The 14,699-nt window shown below is 45.1% G+C and overlaps 1 protein-coding gene across 5 annotated transcripts in view; it reads right to left on the minus strand.

The window, feature by feature from the left end:
- BCL7C (BAF chromatin remodeling complex subunit BCL7C) overlaps window positions 1-14,699 on the minus strand; it is a 99,466-nt gene that overhangs the window by 78,413 nt on the left and 6,354 nt on the right. For 3 of the 5 annotated variants that reach the window (XR_010323520.1, XR_010323521.1, XM_064294899.1), the window contains exon 6: window positions 10,518-10,616. Coding sequence is in view for 2 of the 5 variants with exons in the window: in XM_064294899.1 (XP_064150969.1) it covers window positions 10,518-10,616 (99 nt within the window). In the remaining 3 variants the exon portion in view is untranslated. Of the gene's footprint in view, window positions 1-5,048; window positions 10,306-10,517; window positions 10,617-14,699 lie in introns of those variants that run through there. The other 2 variants (XR_010323522.1, XM_064294900.1) reach the window with 2 other exon arrangements.

The raw sequence follows: 14,699 nt of genomic DNA on the forward strand, positions 1-14,699 counted from the left end.
CTGAACCACCTTTGGGTGGGTTCAAACTGCCAACCTTTCGGATAGTAGCCAAGTGCTTAACTGTCTGCACTACCCAAGGACTCTTGATTTTCCTGGACTAACTCTATAAAGTCTGTATTCTTTATGTCCACTGAAGCCCCTGCTTGGTTAGCTTAGTGGTCAGTTGTGGGGAAATGATTTCCTTTATGTGACCTTTTGCCTTGGTTCTTTGGAAAAACAGCTTGGGAGGTTTTTCCCCAAAATTCTGAGGAGTTACCTTTGCGCTAGTTCTCTGGAGAAGCGATTTGGTGGGGAGGGCTCCCAGGTTATTTTCTACTCCAGAGAGTTTCTTACTTTTGCCCAGGGAGATTCCCCGGGCTGATGAACATTTCCTGGGTAAGCTGTAAACAGCTTGATGGTTTGGTACTTTTGTCTGGTAATTAACAAGACCTGAGTTGACTGACATATCATGGGGAATTTAGGATTGGTTGAACTCTGGTCTGGTGAGGGAGGCACTGAGTTGGGACTGATGAAGATCAGGATATATAAATGGCTGAAACACAGAGGTTTTGGAGGCCTCCTGGTTGAGAGACACTGGCTAATAGCTGGGCTGGTAGAGAAGCAGAGCCACTTGGGAGCCGAGTGGGAGTGTTAGCTGGGACATCAGATAGACCTGATGGCAGAGAGGTCTGATGGTAGAGAGCAGCTAAAAAAGCTGAGCAAGCTGCCATACTGGACATGAGCTGGGCCAGCTAGCGGCAGAGAGGCCAACAGTAGGGCAAAGAAGGCACAGCAGTGAAGGCAGTCACTCAGTAGAGAAGGCAGCTGCCGGCAGAGAAGCCGTGTGTGCTCACCGATCACTGGAGGAGGGCAGTGGCTCTGGCTGAGAATAGTCTTAGGGCTATTCCAGTGGAGTGCTTATCTGCTTCATGAGCCTCCTTGCTCTGAGAGCTACCCTGGTCAGAAGCTGTCCTGCTCTGAAGAAGGGAGAGATGGCCTCGCCACTTTGGGGTCCCTTTCAGACCTTGCCTCGTTCCTGACACTAATCCCAAGTTGTTCCTGTTACTTCCAAACTGAACCTGACTCTAAGCTGTAGCCTGTCACTTCCCTAATAAACCACATAACTTTGAGTCTGGTCTGTGAGTTCTGTGTGGCTATTGCAATGAATTATTGAACCTGCAGAATAGACAGTGACATGAGGGGAGCAGCTGGTGTCAGAAAGAATGGAGAGGTGTGATGGTGGAGATACACCTGACCTCTGCCTCAAAGGAGCCAGCCTTGTGCAGATCCTGATTTTCATCCCACATGAATTTAGACAATTCATTTTACTAGATATGCAAGCAAAATTTTGCTGAAGATGATTCAAAAGCTGCTGCAGCAGTATATTAACAGGGAACTGGCAAAAATTCAGGCTGGATTTAGAAGAGGACGTGGAACCAGGGATATCATTGCTGATGTCAGATGGATCCTGGCTGAGCGCAGAGAATAGCAGAAAGATGTTTACCTGTGTTTTATTGACTATGCTAAGGCATTCAACTGTGTGGATCATAACAAATTATGGATAACATTGCGGAGAATGGGAATTCCAGAACACTTAAGTATGCTCATGAGAAATCTGTACATAGATCAAGAGGCTGTCGCTGAGACAGAACACGGGGATACTGCATGGTTTAAAGTCAGGAAACGTGTGCATCAGTGTTGTATCCTTTCACCATACCTATTTAATCTGTATGCTGAACAAATAATCTGAGAAGCTGGACTATATGAAGAAGAACGGGGCATCAGGATCGGAGGAAGAGTCATTAACAACCTGCGTTGTACAGATGACACAACCTTGCTTACTGAAGATGAAGCACTTACTGATGAAGATCAAAGACCACAGCCTTCAGTACGGATTATACCTCAACATAAAGAAAACAGAAATCCTCACAACTGTACCAATAAGCAACATCATGATAAACGGAGAAAGGGTCGGGGTCGTCACGAATTTAACTTGACTTGGATCCACCATCAACATCCATGGAAGCAGCAATCAAGAAATCAAAAGATGCACTCTGTTGGGCAAATCGACTGCAAAAGACCTCTTTAAAGTGTTAGAAAGCAAAGAAGTCCCCTTGAGGACTAATGTGCGCTTGACCCAAGCCATGGTGTTTACAATTACCTCTTATGCATGAGAAAGCTGGACAATGAATAAGGAAGACTGAAGAAGAATTGATGCCTTTGAATTGTGGTGCTGGCAAAGAATATTGAATATACCATGGACTTCCAAAAGAATGAACAAATCTGTCGTAGAAGAAGTACAACTGGAATGCTCCTTAGAAGCAAGGATGGCAAGACTACATCTCACATGCTTTGGACATGTCATCAGTAGGGATCAGTCCTTAGAGAAGGACATCATGCTTCGTAGAGTAGAGGGTCAGCAAAACAGAGGAAGACCCTCAACAAGATGAACTGACACAGTGGCTGCAACAATTGGCTCAAGCATAGCAACAATTGGGAGGATGGCGAAGGACGGGGCAGTGTTTTGTTCTGTTGTGCGCAGGGTCGTTATGAGTCGGAACTGACTCAACGGCACCTAACAATACCAGATGACATCAGCTAAATGAATATCAGAGATTTCCTTAACTATCTTGAGCCAATAAGTCTCCCAGACTTTTCTGGGGGGCTGTGTTTGTGTGTGTTTGGGGCATGTTTTCAGTGCTCCAGCAGGCAGTTTGCAACAGTGCCTTAGCCTTTACTTCCTGCTTGTGCAGAGCCTCAAAGTCAGCCAGAGTGAAGAGATCTGGGCCTCCTCATGTCTTTCCAGAAATCCTGGTGGCTTTCCTGGGCATGTACACAGGTCTGCACATGCTTAAGACCTTCTGGATTCCCAGGAATATGTCGGAGCTTTTAAAAGCCCCCGATGGATATATTGGAGCCATGGTGGTGCAACTGTTAATTGCTCGGCTGCTGACTGAAAGGTCGGCAGTTTGAACCCACCAGCCTCTCCATGGGAGAAAGATGTGGCAGTCTGCTTCTGTAAAGATTTACAGCCTTGGAAACCCTATAAGGGAGTTCTGCTCTGTCCTCTAGGATCGTTATAAGTTGAAATGGACTCCATAGCTTTGGGTGTTATGGATATCTTATTCCTCAGTTTTTCCTTTTAAGCCTCTTATTAGTCCAACTGGTATCACCACCTTAGGCAGCTGCTAGGTTAAACAATTGCCACTAATTGTTTTCTACCAATGCCCTAGGGGTACGACTGCTTGCAGAGAGAGAGCTCTCAGTCAGGTCAAATAAAAACAAACCCTGAAAATGAAGCTTTTCAGGGAGCTACCAGACAGGTCACATCGTAATACTTCTCTGTGGCTGGTGCTTTTGTGGAGCTTCAACCTGTTCTGCTCCCTCCCGTGACTGCTAGCCCACTGATCTTCACAGCGCCCATTGTTGTAAAGCTTTTGGTTTTGGAGGTTATTGCAGACCTGGCGAGTAGGGGGATAGGAATAGATCAAGGTCAGGCACTACAGAGTTCACTGTTCTTACTCAGATATAGCTATTTTCTCTTGAATATACAATCCTTGGATTGTTGCAAGCCTTTCGTTAATTTCCAGAGTTCTAAAAAGTTAATTTTGACAATTTTGCCAGTGTTCTCATTGCTTTTATGGAATGGACTTCTGGAGGTCCTTAAACCCCCATTCCAGAAGTCCTTCTCTCCTGCTTGATCTACATAACAGGAGAAGCTCTAGATCTGGTAGCCAGAATCCTGACTTGCCACAATGGAGAGTCACAGCCTCTCACTCAGTTCCTAAACCTAGGTCAATCACTGATCCAGAGCCCCTTGATTGAAGGGGATGCTGAGTCCCCTTGAGGACAGACCCTGCACCACTGCCACAAGTACGGGTTGTAGACCTTCCTTCAAGCTTTCCCCCAAAGGGACTTGTGGCCACTTATAAGGATGTCTCTACATTAGGGAAAAGGAAATACCTTGACCTTTCAGGGATTACTGGATTGGCTCTGAATTGACACCTATTCCTGAGGACCCAGAAATGCCACTTATGGCGCACCAATCCAATGGAAGGTTGTGGTAGTCAGGCCATAGATGGAGTCTTAGCTTCAGGCCAACTCAGGGAGTCCAGCTGGTTCACAGACCCAGACTGTGGTTATGTCCCCTGTTCGTGACGTGTAATTGAAATAGACACATTTGGTAATTGGCACAGACACTGAGAGACTCAGAGATAAGGGGAAGAAATCATACAACCCACTAAAAGTACAAGGGTAGAGAAACTGTTATATGTAAATTCAACAACAAGAGTCCCGAAAAGGAACACATGGAGAGAAAATGTGAGTCTGCATATGAGAAGAACTCACTCAGTCTCAGGCAGGGTTCTTGACTAAAGATAAGCATATCTTGATGAAATTCCTGAATTCCAAAAATAGAAAAAACAATTTGCAGGCATCCAGAAAGAGGAGTTTACTTACACAACCAGAAAAACCAGTTACCTTGGAGTCAATTCCAACTCATGGCGACCGCATGTGTATTAGAGAACTGTGCTCCATAGGATTTTCAGTGGCTGATTTTTTGAAAGTGGATCGCCAGGCCTTTCTTCCAGGGACCTCTGGGTGCCAACATCTTAATTTTTAGCTCAAGTGAGACAGACCCATGTTGGATATCTGGCCTGTAGACTATCACATGATAACCTGGTTTGTTTTCAGCCACTAAATCCACGTTAATTTGTTCCAGCAGCAACAGAAAACCAGTCATAACAAAAAAAGATCTTTAAAATTTGCCTTCCTATTAGGAACTCAGCTTCACCTCCCCTCTCTTCTCAGCTTCCACTTCCCACTTTTAAACTAATTTGCAGTTTTCTCACGGACCATGGCTTTTTGAATCATGGAGAGACTAGGTGGAAAAGCACTGAGCTTGAGCACAAGGGACCAGAGTTGTAGTTCCAGCATGCCACCAACTTGCCGTGTGACTCTGGGCCCACTGCTTGCCCTCTCAGACCCTTTACCTTAATTATTTTTCCTGACATTTATGAATTGAACAAAACATTTAGCCAGGAACTGTAAAAAAAAAAAAAAAAAAAAGCCAGGCACTGTGCAGGGTTATAATTCCTCCCTAATCACAAATTCTACCTCCATAGAGCTCTTACATATATACATTTACTCCTTTCTACTCAACTTTTAGGCAACTGTGAGAATTTCAGACCAAGTCTACACAAATCTTAAGTCATTCCTTGTCAGGACCTAAGGACTTAAAGCTGTAAAATTAAAAAGGCAGTGAACGTTCCATAGAAGAATATCCCTCTTAGAAGACACACTACCTGTCCCAGGATAACTCTTCAAAAGAATGAATCCTTAAACCAAGGAAGGGTATGTGAAAGTAAGGAAGGCTATGTAGAATACCCATTAATAGAGTAAGTAGTTTCAAATTATTTAAAATATCATTTATTGCCTATTCAATGACTTAGTAAAAGGAAAAACCTTTATAGGATTTTTCAAAGGTTTATAAAGCCCTCTTGGCTGATGAGTGTCCATGGTGGAGCCTCACACAGACCTGGGCCATTGCTCAAGCCCTTTGAGATCCATAGAAAGCATGGAAGCCCTAGCACATCACTGCTTTGTAGAAACATCATATGCACTCCCTGGGAAGTGGCCCCACCACATTCCCCTCTTGGTCCCCTCAGCTTTAGTTCACCTTTTCTGGGCCTGGCTTTCAGACTCCCAAAAGACTGGATCTTATCAGCCAGGTCAGTTCAATCACTACCTGTAGGGATGTTCTAGTTAGGCCCAGACACCTCAGAGGCCACCAGGCCAACTTACAGAGGTCACTGGCATTCATAGGACATTTATTGTGTGGGCTACCCTGCGAATCACAGGGTGATTAGACTCCTTGGGCCCCACTAAGTATGTGCCAGTACCATTCTAAGAAATTGTGACAACCAAAACCAGCCCCATCAGCTTCCGAAACACTCAGATCCAGTACTGCCCTGCTGAGAATCAGTGCTATGCAGAGTTGGGTTGACATCCCAGTTCCTGAGCCGATGAGAGATTTGTGGGGGGAGGAGAGTGAGGTGTCATGACATTTGATTCCTTCACTTAGAAGGGACTATAGATGTGGCTGTCATTTGAATTAGGGGGCTACTTTTCCGGTGCAAGGTCTTGACTTCCTTACCTGATATTTCTCCCACCGTGGGGGTTTTGAGACACGTAATTAAGTTGGAGAAAGAGCACTGTATAAACAAGAGACATACTTTTGAGGACAGGGAAAAGCCTTTTATCATAAAAACATTGTAGAAAGTTAGGAAATACAAATAAGCAAAAACAAAGTAACAGTGTATTCCTAGCATTTAGAGATTGCCACTGCCAACACCTTGAATTGGTCTTTTCTGTCTTTTCTAAGAGTTTAGCATGGGGCTTAGCATAGAACAGTACCTCCATGATTGTTGAACAATTAAACAAAGAAATGGTCCCTCATACCTAAATTAGAAAGCAGAATGAAATGATCGCTAATAAAGGTCCCCTCTAAAAATCCAGAGGTAGAGCAGGACAGTGGACAAAAGCATGACCTCCAGAGTATGTATGTGTACACACAGAGACACCCACACATACACCGCTTCCGTAGTTGAGTGCCTGGCACGTTAGAAGGCCCGGTAAATGGAAGCCATTGTTACCATCATGTTCATGCTCCCAACGGGGCTCAAGGATCCCCCATCTCCCTTCTCACAAACTCCGCGCCCCTCAGCCCAGTTGCTGCTCTAGAAAATGGTCCCTTAGAACAGGCCTTAGAAATGGAGCTTCATGACTCCCCAAAAAGGAGTGAGGCTCCTTTCTTTATAAGAACACTCTCGTCACAGTGGTCCTTAAGTTTTATTTTGAGATTGCCATTTAAAAAATTTTAAATTTAAATAATTTTTTAAAAAAGTGTGCTTCCAGTGGGAAGTTGGGAACAAACAGATTTTGCAGATAAGAAAATGGAGCTAGAGTGTGTTCAGAGACTTGCTTGAGTACCACAGCCAGTCACCATCTGCCAGTAACTGACTTATATGGCTCTCAATTCTGAAGGTCACTGGGGGGCTGTGGACTCAGGAAGGGCATCCATGTTGCAATCTGTGTTTCTCCACTAGTTGTGTGAGCCTGGGAGAGTCACTTTACCTTCCTAAACCTCAGTTTGCTTGTCTGTACACTGGACAGAATACCTCTTTGCTGGGCTATAGCAAGGAACAGAAAGATTGTTTGTATATATACCTAGCCCAAGGCTGACATACAGTAGTAACTCAGGGTGATGGCCCCAGGCCAGGGAAACAGCCTACCCAATCTGACACATTTGTGTACCACGTATACTGTCTAACTAGTTGCCATCAAGTCGATTCTGACTCATGGCAACCCCAGGTGTGTCAGAGCAGAACAGTTCTCCATAGAATTTTCAGTGGCCAGTAGATTGTCAGGCCTGTCTTCTGAGGCGCCTCTGGGTGGACGTGAATCTTCAACCTTTTTAGTTAGCAGCTAAGCCCATTAACTGTTTGCACCACTCACAGACTCCACCTATATTATTGTTTACTTAGTCTTCTCCTCTAAAAATAGGAACTTTTTTTTACAGAAATGAATTTATTCAAAAAGGAAACTTGATATCACTACCATAAACCGGAAATGGCTATCACCCTAAAATGATAAAAATAAATACAACAACAAAATCAAAACAATGCTATTCAGTTCTAGCTGGCTATGGTCAGAGGTCAAAGCTCTGAGCTTAAGGCCAAGACTTTCTTTAAAAAAACTTATCCCAGCCACAAAAGGCTTACATGAAATGTAGAGAACAAGCCAATCTATAGAGACAAGGAATAGATCAGTGGTTGCCTAGGGCTGGAGGAGATGAGAAGTAACTGCTAATTGATAAAGTTTCTTTTTGGGGTGACGAGAATCCTCAGAAATTGATAGTTATGATGGCCGCACAACTCTGGATATGCTAAAAACCACTGAATTGTACCCTTTAAGTGGGTGAATTTTAAGTAGGGTGCATGAATTATATTTCAATAAAGGTGAATATATATATGTATATATACACATATATGAAAGGCATTAAATCCAATTCTTTCTCCTTGAGGTAATTAAAGGGATTCAAAGACACCTGAACCAGGACCTTTATGATTTAACTCAGTTAGGTCTATGAATTCACCATCACGTCATAGTGCTAAGCTTCTCCCCCTTTTGTAAAGGATTCAGTAGTACGCATTACTTGAAAGGAGCCCAGGTGGCGCAATCGTTAAGTGCTCTGACAGAAAGGTCTGTAGTTGGAACCCACCAGCTGCTCCAGCCTCCGTGCTCCACAAGAGAAAAGAAAGGTGATCCACCCCATACAGGGCAGTTCTACAGTGACATACGGGGTTGCTAAGAGTCAGAATCAACTCAATGGCAGACAACAGTAAACACTCAATGTTAGCTAATTAAAAAAAAAAACCAATAGATTTTCCAGTCAGGCTCAGACAAACCTGGGCTTATATCCCTCCAACATAGCCACAGGCATTTCACTGTGTGGATCATAACAAATTATGGATAACACTGTGAAAAATGGGAATTCCAAAACACTTAATTGTACTCATGTGGAACCTGTACATAGACCAAGAGGCAGTCATTAGAACACAAGGGGATACTGTGTGGTTTAAAATCAGGAAAGGTACGCGTGAAGGTGGTATCTTTTCACCATACTTATTTAATCTGTAGGCTGAGCAAATAATCTGAGAAACTGGATTATGTGAAGAAGAACTCGATCTCAGGATTGGACGAAGACTCATTAACAACCTGTAATATGCAGATGATACAACCTTGCTTGCTGAAAGCGAAGAGAACTTGAAGCACTTACTGATGAAGATCCAAGACTACACGCTTCAGTATGGATTATACTTCAACGTAAAGAAAAAAATTCTCACAACTAGACCTGTAAGTAACATCATGATACTGAGTTGTCAACGATTTATTTTACTTGGATTCATAACTGATGCCCATGGAAGCAGCAGTCAAGAAATCCAAGGACATAGTGCACTGAGGAAATCTGCTGCAAAAGACCTCTTTAAAGTGTTGAAAAGCAAAGATGTCCCTTTTGAGAACTAAGGTGTGCCTGACTCATGCCATGACATTTTCAGTCACCTCATATGCATGTGAAAGCTGGACAATGAACAGAGAAGACTGAAGAATTGATGCCTTTGGATTATGGTGTTGGTGAAGAATACTGAATTTACTACGGACTGCCAGAAGAACGAATAAATCTGTCTTGGAAGAAGTACAGCCAGAATGCTCCTTAGAAGCAAGTTTGGCCAGACTTCATCTTATGTACTTTGAACATGTTATCAGGAGCGACCAGCCTCTGGAGGAGGACACCATGCTTGGTAAAGTAGAGGATCAGGAAAAAAAGAGGACTCTGAATGAGATGGACTGACAGTGGCTGCAACAATGGGCTCAAGCACAGCAACAATGGCACAGGACGAGGCAGTGTTTTGTTCTGTTCTACATAGTCACTATGAGTCCGAACCAACTAGAGGACACCTAACAACAGCAACATTTAGCCAGACCTGCTTCTATACTCTGGAGAACCTCTTTGAGCCTCAGTTTTCTTATCTGTAAAATGAGGATAACAGCAGCACTTCACAGGGTTGTAGTAAAGATGAGAGGAGATAAGACATGTAAGGGAACTGACACACAGTAAGCTCTTAATGTTGTTGTATGCTGTCCAATTGATTCCTACTCATAGCGACCCCATGTGACAGTAAAACTGCCCCACTTACCAGAGGAGATCGCCAGGTCTTTTCTCCAGCAAAGCTGCTGGTGGGTTCAAATTACCGACCTTTCAGTTACAGTCTAGTTCTTAACCATTGCACCACCGGGGATCCTAAGTTTTTCCTAGTGGAGGTTATCTAAAACGGCCTTAGACTCCTGCAGCAGGAGTGCTATCATAAGTAGCAAATATATCAAAGTTCAAACGTGACTTTGAACTGTGCCTCTGCCCTAACTAGGTGAAGCTGGTGGGAAAGCCTACCTTTGCTATTCCAAAGTAATTTTCCTCTTTGGGGGGTCTCAGTTTCCTTGACTGTATAATAGGGATACAGTGAAGTCCACGGTGTAAGTGATCCGAAGAAGCTGCCAGTCCTCGGTTAGCCCCAAGATCCTCACATCCATTTTACAGTCTGAGAATTCGAGGCCCAAAACGGGATACGATGCTGCACCCGATCAAAATGGCTAGTACAGAACTCCCGGGAGGAGACGCCGGCAGGGGCCTGGCCTAGATGACCTGGGTATCCCACGGCTGGGCAGGAAGAGGCTTAGCGATGCGGTCCTCCACCCACACACACCTGGCTGCACATAAAAAGGAACTGAGAGTCAGCGCGCAGCATGGTCACCCACGGTCCCCGGGTGCGCGGGCTGCGGGAGCCAGGACTTCCTTACCCGGCGGCGCACACTGGCCCCGCGCCGGAAGTCGGCCCTTGGCCTCTCTAGGAAGCCAGAGTGCGACGCTCGGTGGCCTTAACCCTCCTGACAGCCGCGATGCGCTTTCACCGTGCTCTCACCGTGTTTCGCCTAGCAGTTACGGAGGCACGTTGCCCTCTTTTGTTTCCCTGGATCTTCACAAAAGGCTGTGAGGGAAGCAGCGCCTTGTGGGTCCCTGCCTACAGAGAAGGGAACTGAAGTCACATCGCAGCTGAACCAGAACCTAGGCGCCCCATTTGGGGCTATTTGCATTTACTGCAACCACCTCTCTCTGGCTCCCTAACCAGATCTTAAAATATATACATAAAAACTTCAACTGAGGTTATCTCAGATTACAGTAAAAGTAATTTTACTTTCTTCTCTTTGGCACCACATTTCCTCAATTTCCTAGAGTGCATGCAATACTACTGTGATTTCAAAGATTAAAATGCTTTACAAAATTTGGTTTACGTACAGCTTCTCAGGGGCTTGCTCTACACATGGTTTATGCTGTTCTTGATGTGGGTCAAAGATGGATGACCCCAAAGATGAGGAAAAGATTATTGGCTCCATTTTTCAGATGAGGCAACTGAAATCTAGACAAGGAAAGTATCTTGCCCAAGATCACAGTTAGTACAAATCAGTTTGAATCCCAAATACCTCCATTCCTATGCTTCATCTTTTCCCTCCACTACACTGCAGCTGCCTCCCAGGGCTAACTAGAGGAACAAAGGAGAGGATGGGCAGAAAAGCCACTACAAACTGAAAATCAGTAGGCAAATGTAACAGAAGGGAAAGTAAGTTACTGTGCTCTGCCCTTGTGCCTGCCCTATATGGGGCTCTGGAGTCACAAACCAGACACAGCCCTGCCTTGACAGCTACGTGGAGGGAGACCCAGTCAACCTATGTGAGGACTCCTACAGTTGTTGAGTATGCCTATTCCAATTATGCATACCAGAACTGGGTAAATAACCACAGGATGAGTTCTGGGCCCACTGTAGACAGATCTGAGCTAAAACTCCACTGACCACCTGACCTCAGTGACACTCTGGGTCTCTGGGAGAACAGAGAGTGGAATGTTTTAGTAGAAATGTAACCAGAAAAGGATTAGAATTTTGCCAGCAGAGAAAGGGGGACATACTTGCTTTTTGTTCTTTTATTCATTTATTAATGAGCAGCTACCATTGACCAGGCCCTAGGAGGACAGCGATAAATAAGACAGATGTGACCTTGTTCTAGCAGGGGAAGTGAGATATCAAACAAAAGGGGAAGTACAGTGACTAACCAGGGAGCTGACCTAGTTTGAATCCTCCTAGAGGAGGTGAGATCTAAGCCAAGGCCTGGAAGATAAGTAAGTGTAAGCCCGGAAGAGACAGGAAGGGAAGAGCTTTCCAGGCAGAGAGAGCAGCAAGTGCTGAGGAAGGAAACAGCCTGGCCAGCTTCAAAAAGTGAAAGAGTTCTGTGTGTTAGATGGTAGAAAGTGCAGGGAAGAGGAGCAAGAGAAGTAGGCAAGGACCAAATTGAGCAGGGCTGCTTTGTCTGCCACGGTAGGGTGCTTAGTGGGAGAATTGCATGGGCAAAAGGCAGGTGTGAAAGAGCACCATGAGGCCCATATGCCTGGAGGGCAAGAAGTGACGGGCTGAGTAGGAGGTCAGAGCATGGAAGGCCTCAAATGACTGGCCAAGTGGCTTGGAATTAGCCTGCAGGCCATGCAGTGAAGAAACGAGAAGAGTAAGGGAGTGGCGGAGGCTGAAAAAAGAGCACGTGCTCAAACTCCAGGGACAGCCAGTGCTCCACCCCCTCACGATCACCACACTGGGAGGCCAACTCAATGTCTCAGACCTTTGGCTTCATCTAGGATAACTAGCAGTCCAGATTTTTATATAAAAATCACTTGATTTTAAATGTTTGCAACCTGTTCAACACCATGTGAGCCCAGCAAATCATATCCAAAGGCCAGTGGCTTCCCGACTTTGCAGCGCATTAGCATACCTGTGATCCCCAAGTTGTACTCGGAAACCAATTAAAATGTCTGGGGATGGGAGCCAGGCATCAGCATTTTTTTAAAGATGCCTCAGTGATTTCAATATAAGGCAGCATTTGGGAACCAGTCCCATAGGCTGAGTATATCGTTTGGCTTGCCAGGCATCGCCATGGAGAGCCATGGGCGGTTTTAGAGCAGGGGAGGAGAGGCCAGCTAGGAGTTTAAGGAAGAGTGTGTGGCCTGAGGTGGGAAGGGGCCCAGAGCCCCAGGTGCTGCGGAGGGATCCTGCTACAGTGACCAGCCATCCCAGTCTGCCCAGGACTGAGGGGTTCCCCAGGATGTGGAACTTTCAGTGCTAAAATCAAGAAAGTCCCAGGCAAACTGGGATGCTTGGTCACCCAACATCCTGCCCCGGATATGGTTTTGTCTCTCCGGATTGATACCACCGACTTCCCCATTCTAGAGTCCCAGGGATAAGGCTGTTCATCTTCCTGAGGTGTACTCACCCAGGCTCTGAGCCCCAGGCTTGTGCAGGGAACTAGAGAAAGGGAGAAAACTTGGACCCATTATTCTCTACCCAGCAGAATGATTTTGTTTAAACCTAAGTCTATCAAATGCAACTTAATAAAAAGGAACAAACTACTGATACACTCAACACAGGTGACTCTCAAAAACATCATGCTGAGCTAAAGAAGCCAGACACAAAGGAGTACATACTATATGGCTCTATTTATATGAAGCTCTAGAGCAGGCTAACCTAATCCACGGTTAAAAAAAGATCAGAACAATGGTTGCCTCTGAGGAGTTGGGACAGGGATTGAGTAGGAAGGGACAGGGGGGAATTTTCTGGGGTGACAGTGACGTTCTATATTTTGATGGGGGTTTGCGTTATGCAGATATACACATTCGTTACAACTCACTGAGCTGTACAGTTAACACCTGTGCCATTTCAGTATATGGGTATTTTACCTCAAGGGGGGAAAAAAAAGAACTGTAAATAAATATAAAAAAAAAAAAAAACCAAACCCAGTGCCATCGAGTCGATTCTGACTCATAGCAATCCTATAGGACAGAGAAGAACTGCCCCATAGGGTTTCCAAGGAGCACCTGGCAGATTTGAACTGCCGACCCTTTGGTTAGCAACCATAGCACTTAACCACTACGCCACCAGGGCTTCCCATAAATAACATAGGGCTCTAGGTAAGGGATGGGAGCCCTGGTGGCACAGTGGTTAACAGCTACGGCTGCTAACCAAAAGGTCAGCAGTTCGAATTCACCAACCACTCCTTGGAAACCCTATGAGGCAGTTCTACTTTGTCCTGTAGAGTCACTGTGAGTCGGAATGGACTCAACGTTAACAGGTAAAGAGCTAGTTAAGGATATACATGCTGACGTGTTTAGAGGGAAGTACACCAATGTCTGCAACTTACTTTGAAACGTATCAAAAACATAAGATGGATTTGATGGATGGATGGATGGATATGGATATGTGATAAAGCATGTTTTGTTCCTGCTGTATCCCCAGGGCTCAGCACATAGAGGGATACAATAAATATATGTCAGTATGAAGAAAGAAATTCCCCTACCCTCGTGGAGTTCACAGGACACAGACCACAAGACAGTATGTAGTGATCCATGAAATGGCAGGGAAGGGTAGAGGGAAGCATAAGGGAAAGGAGAGTAGACCCCACAGGGAAACTGAGGTTTGGAAGACAAATAGGCATCTGCCAACTGAAGAGGGAACCAGAAGAGCACTGCTGGCTAAGCAAACAGCATGAGCAATGCCCTGTAAGTGAGAATCTGCAGAGTGTTTGCGGTGATTATAAGCAGTTCAAATGATAGCAGTGCAGGAGCAGGGTGGGAGTGGAAAAGTGTGGGCTCTATCCTGCAGGTATTGAGAACTGGAAGGTCTTAACCAGGGGCAGCATCCTAGACAGATTTGGGTTTCTGAGAGATCGCCCAGCTGCCAACTAGAGAATGGATTTAAGATGGGCAAGAGTGAACCAGGGATACCCACTAGGAGGGTGTTAAAACTGTAAAACTATAAAACCCAATAAAGCAGTTAGGCATTAGAGAAAGGGAAAGACCACAGAATTATATAAGAGAGAGACTCAAGAGGACGTGGTCGATCATGGGAGTTGGTTGGATGAAGTGGAAAGAATTGACTCTGACTCCTGGGTGTTCCCATCTTGGCCAACATCTGGGACTGGGGTGCCATTTATGGGTACAAAGGGTGGTGAGTGCAGGGAGGGGGAGGAGATGAAGCTGAGGCTCTGGAGGATATCTGTGCAGAGATGTC

The sequence above is a fragment of the Loxodonta africana genome, chromosome 12 (assembly GCF_030014295.1).
Source record: "Loxodonta africana isolate mLoxAfr1 chromosome 12, mLoxAfr1.hap2, whole genome shotgun sequence".
Classification (NCBI taxonomy): Eukaryota; Metazoa; Chordata; class Mammalia; order Proboscidea; family Elephantidae; genus Loxodonta; species Loxodonta africana.